The sequence below is a fragment of the Gigantopelta aegis genome, chromosome 3 (genome assembly GCF_016097555.1).
Source record: "Gigantopelta aegis isolate Gae_Host chromosome 3, Gae_host_genome, whole genome shotgun sequence".
In the NCBI taxonomy this organism is placed as follows: Eukaryota; Metazoa; Mollusca; class Gastropoda; order Neomphalida; family Peltospiridae; genus Gigantopelta; species Gigantopelta aegis.
In genome coordinates this window covers 66,756,734-66,776,221 of record NC_054701.1, presented here as the reverse complement: position 1 = coordinate 66,776,221, position 19,488 = coordinate 66,756,734, and the positions used below count along the sequence as shown (strand labels likewise).

Sequence of the window (19,488 nt, the reverse complement as noted above, 5' to 3'; positions counted from 1 at the left end):
ACATATTTGTCCAAAAACATTACCCAAATATTACCTACTTAACCATAATTTAATCCTACTATGAATTAATGACATATTTGCTGTTTAATGCTGTCACATAAGTGGGTCTTGACTACATATTTTGCACCAAAACAATTTCAGTGTTTTAACATAACCTAATAATGCATAGCCTATAATGCATTGCGCAGTTTTGGAATTTTCACCTGTGAATTAAAAAACCCAAACAGACAAACAAATGTCATTATTACCTTCTTTTCTTTTTTTGACATAATTAATGAACAAAGTTCTTTAAAAAATTATCTACTAAAAAGCCTGTTACCAGGATAAACAGATAACACCAGGTCAAACTTCCAAGTTACAAAAAATCACTCACTTTCCAAGGAATGTTTGCTTTCCAGCACCGCCAGGCTTCACTTAAATGCTGCAGGATTGTCCGAGCTTTGTTCTGCTTTATTCCTTCCGGCATCATGTCCAGAATGTCATGCATTACCTGTCATAGAGATTTCATTATACATTAAAAAAAAATAAACAATGGAATTTGTTTTTAAAAGCCACCCCAACCCAATTAATCAAAGGCAGAAAATATAATTATTGTTAATTCTTTTCTGGCATAACATTACAAAAACAACCCTCCCACATTACTAATTACCCAAAACCAAGCTTATTGGCATATTTCATGGAAAAAATGGATAATAAAAATTAAAATAATGCACTCACATTTTAAACCTCAAATTAATATCAATGAATTTAACACCAACTTTGTCTAAGTTTGACACAGAAAAATCTGTTTAACCCCTTGTTACTCACTGCTGCTCTCAGTTCCAAATCGAAGTGACTCTCCACTCTCTGCTTGGTGACCGTCTTGGCCACACCCTTGGAGTGACGACCTTCGAACTGCCTCGACAACAGGTTGCCAAGCCACCGTTCCAACAGAGGTGTGATGCCACGCATGAAGAACAGCCATATCCGCCAGCCTGGTGCCCAGATTCCACAGCCGGGACCTTTACCAACAGGACCCTATTAATAAAAAACAAAAATACTTATAAGATTCCATTGCTAGGACCTTTACCAACAGCACCCTATAATAAATAAAGAAAAATTCGAAATACTTAAAGATTTCACCGCTGGGACCTTTTCCAACAGGACCCTATAACATTTTTTTAGAAATACTTATAGAATACTATTAAAAAAAAAACCAAAACAACTGTTAGCAATAGCCATAGCTAACAACTGTCCCATGAAACCCCGTTTATATAATTTAATGGATTTAATTATTTGAAGACATCAAAAGAAAAACAGAATATAAACCCAGTGAATCAACAATAAATATACATCTAAATACTGAACTCCATGCAATAATTTTTAACTGAAAAAGTTTAACTACACCACTAGAGAACATTGATTTATTAATCATCAGCTAATGATGACAAGACATTTGTTAATTTTGACATATACTTTTATAGACGAAACTTGCTATGCTGTAGTAAGGAATTTTTTATATGCACTTTAATACAGATAGAACAGCACATACCACAGCTTTTGATATACCAGTCTTGGGGGACAAAATTCAATGTATTATTTGAGAGGTTATAAATACTATAAATAATTCTATCTTAATTAACGGTGACATTAAATAATCACATAATGTAAATGCCACAATAGCAGCTACTTCTATTGAAAAACATGTTGGCAGTGTTTTCAGTGAACAATAATAATTTCACATTTTATATATACTATTCACATTATACGACTCACTGTGTTGAATCTGTAGTAGATGAGATGTTTGATGTCTTTACACATGCGGATCTGCCTCATCAGCTTGTACTTGTAGCGGTACATTCCAGTCAGCTGGCCCACGTGAGCAAATATGTATTGTATTCCATCGGACAACTGAAACGCATCCACGTTGCCCAGTCGATACTGCACATGACTGTCTATCACCAACTTTGTCAATCGCAACACCTCTCGACACAAATGGAAAGCATTGCCGAAACGGGACTTCTTTCTTTCCTGGAATTTTATTAAATAACATAAGTTACATGGTTTAAAAGTATATTAAACTTACAACAATGAATACAAATAGAAAAGAAAAGATTATTTAGTTAGCAACAATTTAGCATATTTAGCAGTTATTTGGGGTCAAACATAAAATTATATTTATTTTAATATTTGGTCAAGACAGACAGAAAAAACATTGTGCCTATAATCTACTTATACTAAACCGCATGGGATATTTTATACACATTTTCTTGCTACATGTATACAAGGTATAAGATCAACATGATGAACAAAGTGTGTTGAGTGTTTCACATCAGATATCACAAGCATAAATTATTTGTTCATTATTTCTTATGAACACAAAACGTCTTCAATAAAGCTAGTACTAGGGTATACCTTTGTGGTCAGTGTTTTGACTGGCTTCAAGTTGAAGTTGTAATCCAAGTGAAGGTAGTTGAGGTTCTTTCTGTGGATCAACAGATTCAACATGTTGTATCCCTGGCGACAAACCTGCAAGCCAACCTCAACCCAGTCCAACTGGGTGGTCTGGAAAAACTTGGTCGCCTTGAATGATCGGAAGAGGTATCTATGAAAAAACACAAAACAAATAAATAAAATATTACTTTTGTAAACAACAAAGAATTTTGTGAACTTTCCCATGTTAACATCAATAACCTTAAGGCAAGTAACAAACTGAATAATGTTCTTAATGTTAGTTACGGAAAATGTCTTTCTCCAATTTAAAATCTTTCTTCTCAACTCCTGGCTTCTAGGTATTCAAGTAGCAGGCTGGGTTTTTTCAAAATCGGTGACTATGTTAAGCACTTTTTGAAATACTGTAAATAATTTGAAATGTAATCTGTAAAAGCAGTCTGTGCAGATTTCACGTCTGTTGTCAGCTTAGAAAGTTTGCTTTGTTTAACACCACCACTAGAGCACATTGATTTATTAATTATCGGCTATTGGATTTCAAACATATGGTCATTTTGACAGTCATAGAGGGGAAACCCGCTATATTTTTCCATTAGTAGCAAGAGATCTTTTATATGCATCATCCCAGACAGGATAGCTCCATAGCCTTTGATGTATCAGTCATGGTGCACTGGCTGGAACGGGAAATAGCCCAATGGGACCACCAACAGGGATCAATCCTAGACCAACCACAAATAAGGCGTGCGCTTTACCACTGGGCTACGTCCCGCCCCATTGCCAGCTTAGACTAACAAGCCCATACACCTAGCAAGTGGGTGTATAAATAAATGTACGAACCTCTTCTTTTGTGCTTTTGGAGGTTTGTGCTTCAGTGCATTCAAGACGTAATACTTGAGGAGCTTCTGGTAAGACACTCGCACTTTGACAGGCATACCAGCCGGACAGTGCTCACGATACCTAAAATACAAAACAATTAACATAAGATTCATATTCAGAAATCTGCACAGGCCATTCAAAAAACATTCTAGACAAATTAAATTAAATTTGGATTATTACTTCACAAGCTCTTGTCCAATGGATTCTGCTACAATAAAAAAAACCCTAAAACCCCCACAATAAAATAGGCAAGTTTTCCAAAATGAAATGATAGCAATAAAGAAAACATTTAATCAAAAAAATCTCCAACAGAAAAAACACCATCAAAACAAGCTATATTTAAAAGTATAAATGTTTAATGCGAAATGTGACTGGAATGAAGCACAGGTACCAAGACTACTGACCATGACTTGACCAGCGGAACGTCCATTGCTCTGCGACTGCGGCCAGATCGCAGATTGAAGGGGCGTGGTGCCCACAGGAGGGCAATGCCGTTAGCCGTGTTGTCTGTGTACAGAGGCGTGTCCTGTAGAAAGGGCTGTACATAGTCGGGAAGCTCAAACTCCTCGTCGTCATCGGGGAGTGGCTCCTGACCCTGAAACATGAAACAAATTCAATCGTAAAAATCTAGGAGTTTTAATTCCAACAGACAATTGCTGCCTTGCTTTTCACAAACAAATGTAAAATTTACCTTTCACAAACGTTATTTATCTATCATGACTATTGATATCAATGTAATATCAACTGGTGTAATAAATGCATTGAGACTGTGTTTATCATTACTATTTAAATCTTTTCAAAACATGTTGCTCTGCTCTATCCCATCAGTTTGGAAAATCAGTTTGTCAATTAGTAATTAATTTACTAAATTAGTATTATTATTATATTTACTATTCAGGTTATGGCAATTAATTTTAAACACTGACAATACTATGACTCTGAAAAGGGGTTTGAATACTATAAACATTGCCAGCATGTGTGTTATAATATGATATTAATTACAAGATCAATGTATGCACGCTGAGTATAAAACATGAAACAGAAAGTGCACTGCACAATGGGGTAGATTACAGAGTCAGAGTATCAGTGCTGGGTATGTCACCTTGACAGCGTGTCTGTGTGAGATGGGATTGATCAGGGGATCAAAGTAGAATGCTGGCAGGTCGGGGTCCTCTGTCTTGATGAACACCACATTGGGAGTATGATACCTGCACAAATAGTAATATTCAGGCTTAGAACAAATTTTTAAACTTTTATATGGTAATAATTTGTACATCACACGATTGCCAAGTCTTTTTATTATTCATTCCTTAAAACAATTTTTTGAAATAATACACATGTGCATAATACAAATACGCTACTAATGAAACGCATATAATACAGAAAAGCCATCATTCTCAATCCGGGACATGATAGCAATTTAAACATAAATCATTACAAATATGAAAAGCTATACCATACTTAAATACAGTAATTTTGAACAATACAGCCTACTTTGTAAGAACTATTTTATGAAAAGAGACCTGAAACCACATACAAATCTGTAAATCCACATCCCTAATCAAAACACCCACTTCCCCCAATATCAAAGCAAAACATATAAATAAAAATACAAAATCTAAATCATATACAACCACGAAACCATTATTAGAATAAAACATAGCTACTAATGTAATTTCTACATGCTAGTTTTGATTAGAAAAGCCAGCAGTAACTACACAAAAATTTGTTTAACATCAAAGTAAAAAAAAAAATGAAATCATTCTTAAAGATATGCATAAAAAGCTGGTTTGAAAACATTAAAAAAACATTTTATCTTGACACATACCTGCATCATGGTTTAGCAGGCATTGAATTTGAGAATTTTGTTTAAAATTCAACCAGAACCATAAACAATTTAATATAGATATTTTGGTATTCTGTCTTAAAATCTTACGCATCTGATCCAAAATCTGTGATATTTGTGAAGCACAGAATCATGTTAAATTTACAGCCTGGTTTAAGCAAGCATACAGCAACTGAAAATAAGGTCTGGTGATAGTAGAAGGCCAGTGTATATTTACCACGAGAGATGGACCTGGAATGGCAGGTTGTTGTATAGATACGGGAAAGCGATGCGGTACTCTGTGCGCACTGGCTGTCGAATGATGATCTTGTTGATGTCATTGAATTCATTCCAGTCTTCATCTCTGCAGTAAGAACAACATATGTTTAGCAGAAGGAAATAATAGAAATCCTAAGTCAATGAAAGAATGAATGTTTAACGACCTATGTCAATGAGGAATAACAATAAATTCACATTAATCATCAGTGGAAAATAATTCATTAAATTATGGTGTTATACACAAACACCTATGCTACAGTTCCAGACTACAGCATCACCAATTTATATTATTTGTATATAATTAGCAACTGAGTAAAATTTTAAAAGTTTTAGGTTTTTTAACGACATTGATTTATTAATCATCGGCTATTGGATGTTAAACATTTGATAAATTGAATCGTAGTCTTTGAGTTGAAATCTGCTATATTTTTGCTTTAGCAGTAAGGGATCTTTCATATGCACTTCCCCCACAAATAGGACAGCACATACCACAGCCTTTGATATACCAGTTGTGATGCACTGACTGGAAATGAGAAATAGCCCAATGGGCTAGCACCTGAGCAAACCAGTGAGAAAGGACTTACTGCATTCCATGATCCTTGACGAGTGGTTCAAACTTGGGTCCTCCTGGGATAGCCAGGTTGAGGGCCTTGGCTGTGAAGAATGACTTGAGGTCAAACAGGTAGAAGTAGTTCTCATCGACCAGGTCCGTAAGCAGCTGGTTCGCCAGGCGGTACAGGATGGACATGACTGGCAAACTCAGGTTCCACTTTCGATATGTTGTCCCATTCACGTGTCTAGAAAAATTTAAATAAACAAATTAAGCAATTCATTTGCATTAATTAACACAAAAACCCCCAAAAAAACCAGTGTTTCTGTTAGAAAGAAAATTTTGGGTATGGCGCTATGCAACCACAGTCAACAGAGGGTATGGGGGCCTCCCCTAGAAAGAAAATGAGTTAAAATTAGGGTTATGGTTAAGAAAATCATACAATAATGATAAGAGTAATCTTTAAAAGCATTTGGGTATGGCGCCATACCCGTTTTACCCTCTGGCAAGAAACCCTGCAAACACATAACAAATGAGATTGTAATTCATATACTCTTCAAAAGAAGAAACGCAAAACCACATTGTCGTAACATTTGGAGAATTGATTTAATTATTGAATGGTGAGTCCGATAATTACCAAATGTTGCAGGATTGTTCACAATTCACTCTAGTCCATTGTGAGTAAGTGATAGGACACACCACAAAGGTCAAGGTCATCTGGAGTCAATACCGGGTGTGGCCTCCGCGTGTGTTGACAACTGCCTGGCACCGCCTGCCCATTGAAGCAACCAGAGTACGGATGACGTCCCGGGGGATGGTGGCCCACTCGGCCTGCAAGGCTGCTGCCAGCTCGGGCAGGGTCTGGGGCTGTGGTTGTCGCTGTCGGAGGCGTCGGTCCAACTCGTCCCATAGATGCTCAATTGGGTTCAAATCCGGTGATATCGATGGCCAAGGAAGGACATTAATGTTGTTGTTCTGTAGGAAAGCCGTTGTGAGACGTGCTGTGTGAGGCCTGGCCTTGTCATGTTGGAACACTGCGTTGGCGTTGGCCATAACTGGAACGATGTGTGGCCGGAGGATCTGGTCAATGTAGCCCTGTGCATTCAGGTTGCCCTGCACGTGGACCAGGTCAGTTCTGCCAGTGTGTGAGATGGCTGCCCACACCATGACACTACCCCCGCCGAATCTGTCCACTTCCCTGCACGCAGTTTTCCGCATAACGTTCACCACGACGCCTATACACGCGACATCTTCCATCATGATGTCGGAGCAGAAATCGGGACTCGTCACTGAACCACACCTGTCTCCATCGCAGTTGAGGCCATTGTCGATGAATCTGGCACCACTGCAGTCGGAGTCGACGGTGTTGTGGTGTTAAGATGACACCTCGAACTGGACGTCTGGCACGAATTCCTACCTCACGTAGGCGGTTCCGTACGGTCTGGTCGGATATCCTGCACAAACCTGGTATTTCTGCGGCTGTGGAGGTGGCAGTAGTCAATCGTTCCCGAAGGTGGCGTACCCGGATGTAGCGGTCCTGCCCGGGGGTAGTGACCCGTGGTCGACCGGATCTAGGGAGGTCACGTGTTGATCCATGTTGCTGGTAACGGTCCCACAGTCTGGAGATGGTGCTTGGGGACACATGGAATGCCCTGGCAACGGCCGTTCTGGATTCGCCTGCGTCTAGTCGGCCGATGGCATTGTTTCTCTGCGGTTCACTGAGACGTGGCATGTCCTGGATTGTCAACTGTCGGCCAGATACAGAGGCCAGGCAAGCGAACACCCTGCACTTTTATACTGTCCGTGTTCATGTTGCACGTGCAGACAACGCATGTGCAGTGGTGACATGGTTTGCACGTGGCTGCGTTTTTGCGAATATTCACATTTTGGAACTTTATTGTACAGTAGCTGCGTTTTATCGAATGTAACCGTGGGAATGTGTTTGGGACATGCAATGACCTTATATTCACAAAGCATGAACCGGTAGGAAACATAAAATCGGAGATATAACCCATTTGTACCCTTTTGCGTTTCTTTTTTTGAAGAGTATATTATTAAACATTACAAATTTCAGAAAATTTGTATTACAAATGGTTACAAAATTAATATTTTTTTGACCTGACAAATGAGAGAAAATTTAACATTTATTCACAAAATGAGTGCAAAAGTCATACTATTTAACCTATAGTAGAACATATGTACACCATTAATGGTGATGTAAACATAACCACTGACATGCATTCAACGACTAGGCATTAAATTCTACTGAAATTAGAATAACCAATGTAGATCATGTTCAGCCGACAGCATTTCAATTCAAACCCAGCCTGTTTTGTAATGATCATTTTATGCAAAAAAGCTGAAATCAGATCAAAACCTGAAAAAAAACCTCCCCAGGTTGAGATTTAATCTTCATCTGGGATCAATATTATACACATCCCTTCATCAGTAGTTTTCATTATGGCATAATTTTTTTAAAAACAGGAATCCTGTGAAATTAAATGTCTCACCTACCATAAATGTGTTCGATGCACTGCATTCATAGGTGAACTAAAAACCAACTTTCACCAACCCAGGACGTATAGTTTGTGGGAACCCCAATTTAAACGCCAAACTTGAATGCTGTTGCCACCACAATACCCCTATCTCACCTCTGTACTTCATCAAGGCAAGACAAACAAGGAGTACTGGTGAGGTACATGATACGCCCATCAGGAGTTTGATGGAAAACCATATCTCTATTAATAACCACCATTCCAAGTTGTTCCTACATGTGGTTTGATGGTCCTGTATGCGATATGATTTGGACACGGATTTACTGTTATGTGCAGTAGACTGTGAAAAGTCATCTTCATAAATCAAGGCTAATATTCGTTCCTCGTATTCAGCCTTGATACATGTCGTCAAGAAATCATGCCACAAAATGCTTAAATTTCATTGGATGCGATGAGATCTGAATGCAACGAATCGCAACGCTCCTTATAGATTCCCTCGTTATTGTAAACAAAGATGGCAGCGTCAGCGTCCGTGGAAACGTGTTGTGTTTGTCGGTTAATTTTTTATATTGCTTTCAAGATTGTCACATGTTACCGATGCTGTGATTGGTCAGCGATGTCATCGTGTAAGGGACATAATCGGTGTTACAAATTTTCTTCCAATAGAGGGCGCTATAGTGGACATCAGTAATCTTGACTACATGTATCAAGGCTGAATACGAGGAATGAATATTAGCCTTGATTTATGAAGATGGTGAAAAGTAGGTCACAGTGACCTAGTAATAGTATGCGACACACCACTATCCCAAGTTGTCCCTACATGTGAGGTGTAATGGTCCTATATGCATCTGTATGCAAGATATGGTACAGACAACGATTTATTGCCATGTGCAGTAGACAGAGAAAATTAGGTCAAAGTGACCTAGTAATAGTACGCAACACACCGTCATTCCAAGTTACTCCTACATGTGAGGTTTGATGGTCCTGTATGCAAGATATGGTCTGGACAAGAAAAAGTTAACAGACGGACAGACAACGTCATACATAATACGACCTATCTTAGATGGGTGTATAAAAAGGACAATCCCACACACTGATTTATACTATTTTTTATTATTATTTTGTACTAACTTGGGAGTCCACCAAAGGCTTTGTGGTCGTAGAATGATTTAAACTAGAGATGTTCTATTTCACTAACTTTAGAGTCCACCTAAGGCTTGTGATCGTAGAATGATTTCAGGGCTGCAGAAAGTACTCACCCGATCACCAAATGAGAGTAAAAATTCTGACGGACGAGTTAAAAAATCATTTGAGTGAAGACAAGAGTATATTATAATATTGTTAAACAATAATGTATTCTATAGGCTGACAGACTAATAGAAAGTCTGGTGGTCTAGTTAATTTTAGTTGGTTCTGGTCATGCAGGCTAGTGAAATATTTTTCATTTCTACACCCCTGGATTTAAACGAGATGTTAAACTAACTTGGAGTCCACCAAAGGCTTGTGGTCATAGAACCACTCCGCTACAGCCTTGTCTTCCTCCACATCGAGCTCCATCTGAATGGCTTCCAGCGGCTCAACATCCAGCACATTGTCGGCGTAGTCCAGCGGTGGTTCCTCGTCATCGAACGGGGGGAACCTCATCCTCTTGAAGTGACGACGATCACGCTTCTCTCGTCTCATCATGATCCACATCGTCCTTCACAAAGATTAAAACAACGTACAGGGATCAGTTATCTTAAATATATATAATCAGGAACTTCTAGATTATGGTAGTCCCACTCCCATGGCTAGTGATATTCAGTGTTGGGCTAAACTACTATTGCCATGCCCGATGGCTAGTAAAAATTGTTAGTGTTGGTGTTTTTAAGCTATATCTCCCTCTTTATGCGAAATATGTGATTATTATTATTATTTAGTAAAATTGCATAACTTAAAGTAAAGTAGGGCTAGTGAATGTTTAATCACGGCTAGTAAATTTTTAAAATTACTGATCTCATGACTAGTGGACTAGTGAAGCCCTGATAATTTTCAAGAATCCAAACTGTAGTGCTATTAGCATAATGTGCTGTGATATTAGAGCAACTGTATTAGAAAATGATTTGTATCAATTAGAAAATGCAAAATGTTATTGCAGAGAGGTATATATCTAAAAAATATCTATAAATAATGTTATGTGAAATCATTTATAGTAAAGTGTGCAAAATGGTTCATCATCTTTGATGGTACGTCTCAAACATCATAATAATAAATACATCACAATATTCAGGGTTTAGATAATACATATATCACCATATTCAGGGCTTAAGATCTCACTCATTTAGGCACAAGTTGTTTTTGGTCTGTTCTGGAGTTTTTTTTACCACAATAATATTATGCATTTGAAGTTATTTTAATCTAATTCAATTATAATATTTCAGTGGTTTTGATGTGCAATCTTGAAGTCATCATGTTTATACTTAATTTGAGCATGTTTATTTTGGGTTTATTTATTTTGAGAAGTACATTTATTGCCTTAGCTTTGGTGCAATCTAAAGCCTTGCTATGCCAAGTAATCCTTTTTTATAAGAGAAAATTTAGGAATATTTATACACTGAAAATTCAATGAAAACACACACATCTATTAACACAATAAAGCAAATGATCTAATACATATACAGAACTTCACATACGTTGTTTTTGCTTCCTATTTATTGCACAAATTTATTTTGCGTAAGAATATATACCATGAGACCGTGTAGCGGTTGAGTGGTATGTTCTTTTGCAAAATAAACGAGTGCAATAAATAGGAAGCGAAAACAACGTATGTGAAATTCTGTATTTATTACATACCTTCTTTTATGTTTTTCAAAAACGTTTTTTAATTTAACATCATAACAACACTTTGTTAAATCTATTATCAAAACTCATTTCATGGATTCACTTAAAGTTAAGAATCATACTCTGTGACAGCCGTATATAATGTTTCAAATACGATGTGACGTCATTTGTCGATCATATGTGATGTCAGTGAATAAAAGGCGCCAACTGCAGTAAAAAGATAAGGGGAATTCCCCATTTAAAAGTTCCAGTCCAGATCGCACATATGTGCGACACAAAATAAATTTATCACATGGTTTGAAAATGTTTTTATCACTATAGTAAGATTGAATAGGTATGTAATAAATTTGTATAAATCACTGTAATGAGATTTATCACAAAAATTTGTATAAATTATAAATAAACAATATGAACATCACTTACCCCCACTGAGCAATGTAGACTGGTTCTATGACCCAGGGTATTTCATTGACAAATGTGATGGCTCCAGTGATGTGATACAACACACTGACATCACGAATCTGCTCCCACGGCATTGGCATGTTTTCCATCAGCTTCATTACGGCATGGGGCATGTACTTCAGTGCTCTGAAACATGCAGTAATTAAATACTAAACAAGCATTCTGAGTGTACTGCTAAAGCAATACATGTCCCCTCTATCAGACCCAACAATTTTTCGCTATCTCCTAAATTCAAGGGCCACACCATGAAATGCATATGCAGTAAACTGAGACAATAGTGTTAATGACAGTCCTCGCCACCAGCAAAATCAAGCCGAGCTGAAGATGACTCTCCTGAAATTGTTCTAGGCGAGCAATCACATGATGTATCAAATAAAATGCATTAAATATTTTAGTGAGAGGCGATCAGTTTGCCACTCTCCTAAAACCTTCCAGGCGAGTGTGGAGGGAAGCGGGAGTGATCACTCGCCTTTCCTGGCAAAGACTTAATGAGAAAGGTCCTGCCATAATAGTAAAATAAAATTGTTATGCAATATAACAATGTTTTAGAATTTTGTTGTATGCAATATAACAATGTTTTGGAATTTTGTTGTAATCACCATAATAGTAAAACTTGATTAGCAACAGTACATGATAAAGTTAAATATAAAATTTCATCTCAATATCTCCAGGCATTGTAAAACAAAAGTCCGGAAAAAAAGAATTTTATATCTTTTACGTTCAAGGGTCATAACTCATCAAAAATGGATACGTCGCCATGAAAATTAAACTTGATCTGTAACAGTACATGTTAAAGCTATACACAAACTTTCAGCTCAATATCTCAAGGCATTCTAAAAAAAAATAAACATCCAGAAAACTATAAGTGGGACAGACGGAGATAAAACCTATAGTCCACTCCAGTTGGACTGGCAGGGGACTAAAAAAAAAACACCACGAAATGCATATGCACCAAACTGAGACAACAGTGTCAATGAGAAAGGTGCTGCCATAATAGTAAAATAAAATTGTTATGCAATATAACAGTGTTTTAGAATTTTGTTCTAAAATTTAACAGAATCAATGAGACTTCAAAGATAATCTTTCACACTATTTCCTCCTTTTAATATAAATTAAAGTACAAACCCAAGATAGACTCTCTTGTCATGACGGAACTTTCTGTTAGTCATGTCACCATGGTCACGAATGATTTTCCGCACATGCTCCGGTGGCATGTCCTCTTTCTGAGCATCAACAAAACCAAACTTGCGCTTCTCAGCATAACGTTTCGATTGTAGCTGTTGCCATTTTCTTGCTGCAAAATACCATCAAACACAACCATTGACACACTTGTATTTTACATAACTCTGTTTAACCAACGGACTAGTTACCAACTTCTTTCTTGTCAGTTAATTTACTGGTGTACTTGAATTATTTGAATACCTGTATGACTAAAATGTTTTACCACTTCATACTGTAACATTGTAACTGATTTATGTATAAATTACATTACTAACAATATCATGCACACCTCAGTGTTTTGTTTAATTTAATAATGATTTCAAATCACCATCAAATGTCCAACCAAAGTGTTCCACTTCATCAATATAAATAACACAACCAAAAAATCCTTTGCAAAAACACACAATACAAAACTAATGTATCCATCATTATTTAGACAACACATCACAACTGAAACGTAACTAGTTCCATCTATCCACAATATATTTTACATTACAGATAGACCTAGTTAATTCTTATTCGAAGACGTGTAGTTTAATGTAAAATGCATTGCCAAACCTGTCTATTAATAACAAGAAAGTCATGAAATTAAAGGTCTCACCTACCATAAACTTGTTCTGGGCACCATGATGAACATCCATATAGATGCAAAGTTCTATAAACCAACAATCTAGGACTTATGTTTGTGAGAAATGGATCTAAATGCGAAACTAACGTAAAAGTTGATGCTGTTGCTGCCATCAGAAAAGTAATACACATCTCACCTTTTAATGTTGTAAATTTTTATGCGAGACAATAAATTATATAAAAGGTGCACCTTTATCTTGGAGCTTCTCTTCCGACATGTAATCTGGAACTTTGGGCTGCTGAGGAACAGGTTGTGGTGGTGGCTGTTGCGGTAGTGCCTGTGCCTGAATGGTGGGAATTACAGCCTGCTGGATGACAGGCACCTGGCCGATGATAAACGGCTGACCCCCAGGGCCAATCACTGTGTATGGAAAAGCCATCACTAGGGATGGCCAAGTCTTTCTTGATCACTCTGCAAAAAAAAAATCAATAAAAAATGTAATTTACTTTAAATCAAGAATAGCCTGTCTTTTTAATTTATTCAATAAGCATTAAGCATTGAAGTTGCTAAAGAAAAGAAAGAAATGTTTTATTTATCGACACACTCAACACATTTTATTTACGGTTATATGGCGTCAGACATATGGTTAAGGACCACACAGATTTTGAAAGGAAACCCACTGTCGCCACTACATGGGCTACTCTTCCGATTAGCAGCAAGGGATCTTTTATTTGCGCTTCCCACAGGCAGGCTAGCACAAACCATGGCCTTTGTTGAACCAGTTATGGATCAATGGTCGGTGCAAGTGGTTTACACCTACCCATTGAGCCTTGCGGAGCACTCACTCAGGGTTTGGAGTCGGCATCTGGATTAAAAATCCCATACCTCGACTGGGATCCAAACCCAGTACCTACCAGCCTGTAGACTGATGGCCTACCACGACGCCACCGAGGCCGGTTTGAAGTTGCTAAATTTATAACCCCAATTATGTATTTTGTTAATATTCACATTTTTTAAATATGTAATTGTTTTTAATATGTATAAATTAACATGTCAGCAATATCACACATCACACATTTTAACTCTATTTTATTTTATTTTATTTTGCAGAGAGCATATAGTGTACAAATGATTTCATGTTTAAGTTTATAATGAAATTGATGGCACTGCCATTCATGCCAGCTTCACATATCAGACCGATATTCCGGCAGATGAAGCATAAGGCACATGAAGGAACACTAAACAATCTGGTTGTGTATATGAAGAGTCAGTGGATGTCCAACAGACTATTTCAAAGTACCTTTGTGGTAAGAACAAATAACCTACGTCGAAGGTAAAGGTGTTATGTGTATATTTTCTCAAAAACAGTTACAATAATAATTATGCAGATCTATATTATCTTATTAAATGAATTTAAACAATTATAATTAGGGTATGTACAGTTATGATTTAGTTCCATCTCAGGCATGTAGTTATTGGGGGTCACAGCCTACTTCAACTGGTACGAAAATGCATGTATGGCCCATATTTTCATATAGATGAAATATTTAACAGTACGATCTCTGTTTAGCACCACAGGATGAATATGAATGCTGGCAATCAGCAGCTTGGTACATACAAAATGATATCTAGCCTGTACAAAGAGGCATCACTATGGTCAGTTCAATGCAAGCTGATGCAGGAGGGGGAAATTGGACATCAACTATGAACCAACTGGTGCTTGTAGCAGCTATCAGCAAATTTTTCACAACTGGATGAGGATGTAATTCTGGCTGTCAACCTGAACTACTAAATACTTGAGACAGGTTGAATGGACCTACACATTCAATCAGCAGTGAAAATATACTGTTCTGGAAAAACTTTACTGATAATGATTTTAAATACTGTTTATAAAATTATTTATTTTTGTTACTATTAAATCATAAGCTTTCGACACATTTCAGCCACAGACGTTTCGGCCTCTATAAATGTTTGTAGTTTTGAGCCCTGTCACATATTAATTTGCATGAGACAGGTTAAAGAACAGATGCTTTTTAATGTACATTTTACATACTGAGATCACAAAGGACGCAACCACCGAAACAGGTCCATCACCAGAACTGGTCCACGGACGATACTTAAGTGTGGATTCAGAGTGTGTCTACTTATTTCTTATACGGTCAGAGTTGTTAAATCGAAAGAAGTAAAGTAAAGTTTGTTTTATTTAAAGACGCCACTAGAGCACATTGATTTTTTATCTTATCATCGGCTATTGGACGTCAAACATATGGTCATACTGACACTGTTTTTAGAGGAAACCTGCTGTCGCCACATAGGCTACTCTTTTACGACTGACAGCAAGGGATCTTTTATTTGCACTTCCCACAGGCAGGATAGCACAAACCATGGCCTTTGTTGAACCAGTTATGGATCAATGGTCGGTGCAAGTGGTTTACACCTACCCATTGAGCCTTGCGGAGCACTCATTCAGGGTTTGGAGTCGGTATCTGGATGAAATATTCCATGCCTCAACTGGAATCCGAACCCAGTACCTACCAGCCTGTAGACCGATGGCCTAACCACGACGCCAACGAAGCCTGTTAGGGCATATAAAGAACCACCCTTTCTACGTCCCTTCGCACTAGTCAGCAAATAAGCAAGGCAGTAGAGTTGAAGTTTGAAGTTTCATACCGTAACCCTGACACTGACAGTGACACAAAATAAACAGATAATCATAATGGGGTAAATGAATCTTTTGCTGCTAATAGAAAAAATGTAGCAGTTTGTCTCTAAAGTATATGTCTGCATTACCAAAAGTTTGACATCAAATAGCCAATCATGATTATTTAATCAATGCTCTCTAGTGGTGTTTTTAAAAACAAACTTTGTAACTTTAAAGTAACTCGACTCTTTAGCATGCGGCCCCGCGTTATTTTTCACCGTGATAATGCATGGATATAAAATTGCATGCTCAAGTGCCAACATAACAAACAAGCATATAAATATTTTACCGCATTATAAAAACCGGAAAACTAGTACTACCTTAAAATATAAACGTTCTCTGCTACAAAGAAATAAACATCAGATCAAACGATCAAAATACAAAATGGAGAACGTGTTTGCTACGTTTGTCACGTGACCGGAACCCGACTGGAACATTAAAAAAGTAATAACATATTTTTTTTGGCGAAACGCATAGATCCTAATTTCAAACAAGGTAAAAATTAAATATTTTAAATAACGTTAAAGTTAAAGTTTGTTTTATTTGACGACACCACTTGATCACACTGATTTATTAATCATCGGCTGTTTGATGTCATACATTTGGTAATTTTGATATATAATCTTAGAGAGGAAACCTGCTACATTTTCCCCATTAGGTAAGGTTGGGTCGTCGTAGGAATTAACGTGCACATTCATAGCACGCTGTTGTAGCGCACGCCTGTCATGGGCACATGTATCGACTTACGCCGGCTCGTTCGTCCAAGACAGGAAAGGATTTGGGGTGGGTGGGGGGAGGGTCCGCCCGGGCTGGCAAGTTGAAGTGCAAGAGAGCACAAACATTTGTGATGCTACAGAATTTTGAATGTCCCGTAGGATTAAGGAAATGTTTTATTTAACGACGCACTCAACACATTTCATTTACGGTTATATGGTGTCGTATATATGGCTAAGAACCACGCAGATATTGAGGGAGGAAACCCGTTGTCGCCACTTCATGGGCAAATCTTTTCGATTAGCAGCAAGGGATCTTTTATATACACCATCCCATAGACAGGATAGCACATATCACGGCGTAGTTTTCATAAGGTAATTTGGCGTATGATTTGGAACGATTTATCGAAAAAAACCCACAAAAAAACCCGAGGAGCTATTGGAATAATTTTGACTTAGTTTCCCGAATTATAGCACTTACTGGAACCTTCTATTTTTTCGATCAGTAGCAAGTGCTCTTTTATGCTTATATCTTGTGTGTTTACTTAGGCCTACCGATTGATTCGCCTGAAAATTGGAAGGATTACGTCTCGTACTTTGAAAAACTGCATGCCATATCAGAGGAATCCAACACTCCAAATGTGTACATAGGTGCCTAGTCGGGCATTGGAATGCCAATATTAAGCGGCAGTCAATGTTTGTTGCTGAATTATACAATATGTGTTCAGAACATGCATGTATATAATACCGGATGCTGTTCTTTTAAACATAGACACGTACACATATATTATTGAGGCGCATGCGACAACGTCATGGTTAAACCACAGTTTGGCTACTACGGCTGGACACAATGCAATAAATAATATGAATATATTACATGACATTGCGCCATGGGATCACCTGCCACTACAATTCACCATCAGTGTGAACGGTTTGACCAAATGCAATAAAAGGAAGGAAATGTTTTATTTAACGACGCATTCAACACATTTTATTTCCGGTTATATGGCGTCAGACAGATATTGAGAGAGGAAACCCGCTGTCGCCACTTCATGGGCTACTATTTTCGATTAGCAGCAAGGGATCTTTTATATGCACCATCTCACAGACAGGATAATACATACCACGGCATTTGATACACCAGTCGTGGTGCACTGGCTAGAGCGAGAAATATCCCGACGGGGATCGATCCCAGACCGACCGCGCATCATACCAAATGCAATATGGCCAAAAATAACATACTGCCAATAACGTCTGTAAACTGGTCAAAAGTTACTGATGATGATATAAAAACGTATCTATAGAGCCGAGTCGGATATTTCCTCGTCTCAAATTCATATTCCTAATAATACAATTTCTTGTAAAACTCCAAACTGCAATACATCTGGTCATCTACAGGCCAGGTCAGGTCAGGTCAGGTCATAGGGCTTTACGTACACATTCAGAGCAAGCTGTTGTAACGCACGCCTGTCCTGGGCACAAGAGCCGGCCTTGGCCGGCTCCTCTGTTCAGGATCATCTACATGTCCCACCGCCCACCATATGTAACAGTGGGACATCAGCAGGGAATGATGGCCTCTCCGCGGAACACCTCCAGTATGCGTCCAATAAATGATTTGTTCTTTTGTCAGTTTGTTTCAGTGCCATGCTTGTATACGGGCATACAACCATGTGTAAATCGCTGACACAAGCTACTGTTTATTATGTAATCAGTTTTGTATGTGATGTTTAATTATGTTCTATGGATCACTGATCTGAAATAAAAATCTATTATTATTATATACTATGCAAAATAAAATAATAATAAAACCCCCAATATATATATTTTACGTTTCTCAACAATACATGAGGGATATGTTCTAGGGACTAGGCGATGAAATCGTTCTTTAAAAGGGGCGGGATGTAGGCCTAGTCCAGTGGTAAAGCTCCCGATTCGGATATTCGATCCCCGTCGGTAGGCTCATTGGGCTATTGGTCGTTCCAGCCAGTGCACCACGACTGGTATATCAAAAGCCGTAGTATGCGCATTTATATATATATTTAAAAATGTAATTATTTTATTTTGTACAAAATATGTTTTAAAATGGCAGTTTTCGTAGGTTGCAAAGAAGAACGTTTCGGGTTTGAGGCGCACCGTGAAATATTTACAGAGTAAATACAGCTATGACTTTGATTGATTGGTAGTAATCTAACTGTAACATTGACTATTCCAATAAATAAATTATACACTTGTCTTTGTTTTGCTATTGTTGACAATATAAATTATTGATTGTATAAATGTCCTTACTTACCTTTCCACACGTTTTAAAATGTGCCATGGTCTTATTATTATTCACATTATAGAGAGAAATAAAGACTGCATTGTATTCCGTAATAATTTTACAAGTTATGCTCTTTTTACCCATACATGCACTTAATGGTTTATATATATATATATATATATATATATATATATATATATATATATATATATATATATATATATATGTATATATATGTAGCCTGTGTGTGTGTGTGTGTGTGTGTGTGTGTGTGTGTGTGTGTGTGTG

General features: G+C 37.5%; 1 protein-coding gene across 1 annotated transcript in view; it reads right to left on the bottom strand.

Moving 5' to 3' along the window:
- The window catches only part of LOC121368612 (pre-mRNA-processing-splicing factor 8), a 44,707-nt gene extending 28,057 nt beyond the window's left edge, over positions 1 to 16,650 (bottom strand). The window contains exons 1-14 of the mRNA XM_041493351.1: positions 16,548 to 16,650; positions 13,776 to 13,997; positions 12,863 to 13,031; positions 11,699 to 11,863; positions 9,939 to 10,154; positions 5,995 to 6,207; positions 5,370 to 5,495; positions 4,409 to 4,514; positions 3,711 to 3,901; positions 3,268 to 3,387; positions 2,395 to 2,584; positions 1,756 to 2,010; positions 808 to 1,017; positions 374 to 490 (exon numbers count right to left, since the gene is read on the bottom strand). Of these exons, the coding sequence (XP_041349285.1) occupies positions 374 to 490; positions 808 to 1,017; positions 1,756 to 2,010; positions 2,395 to 2,584; positions 3,268 to 3,387; positions 3,711 to 3,901; positions 4,409 to 4,514; positions 5,370 to 5,495; positions 5,995 to 6,207; positions 9,939 to 10,154; positions 11,699 to 11,863; positions 12,863 to 13,031; positions 13,776 to 13,965 (2,268 nt within the window). The 5' untranslated portion in view covers positions 13,966 to 13,997; positions 16,548 to 16,650. The remainder of the gene's footprint in view (positions 1 to 373; positions 491 to 807; positions 1,018 to 1,755; positions 2,011 to 2,394; positions 2,585 to 3,267; positions 3,388 to 3,710; positions 3,902 to 4,408; positions 4,515 to 5,369; positions 5,496 to 5,994; positions 6,208 to 9,938; positions 10,155 to 11,698; positions 11,864 to 12,862; positions 13,032 to 13,775; positions 13,998 to 16,547) is intronic.
- Positions 16,651 to 19,488: the final 2,838 nt, after the last annotated feature.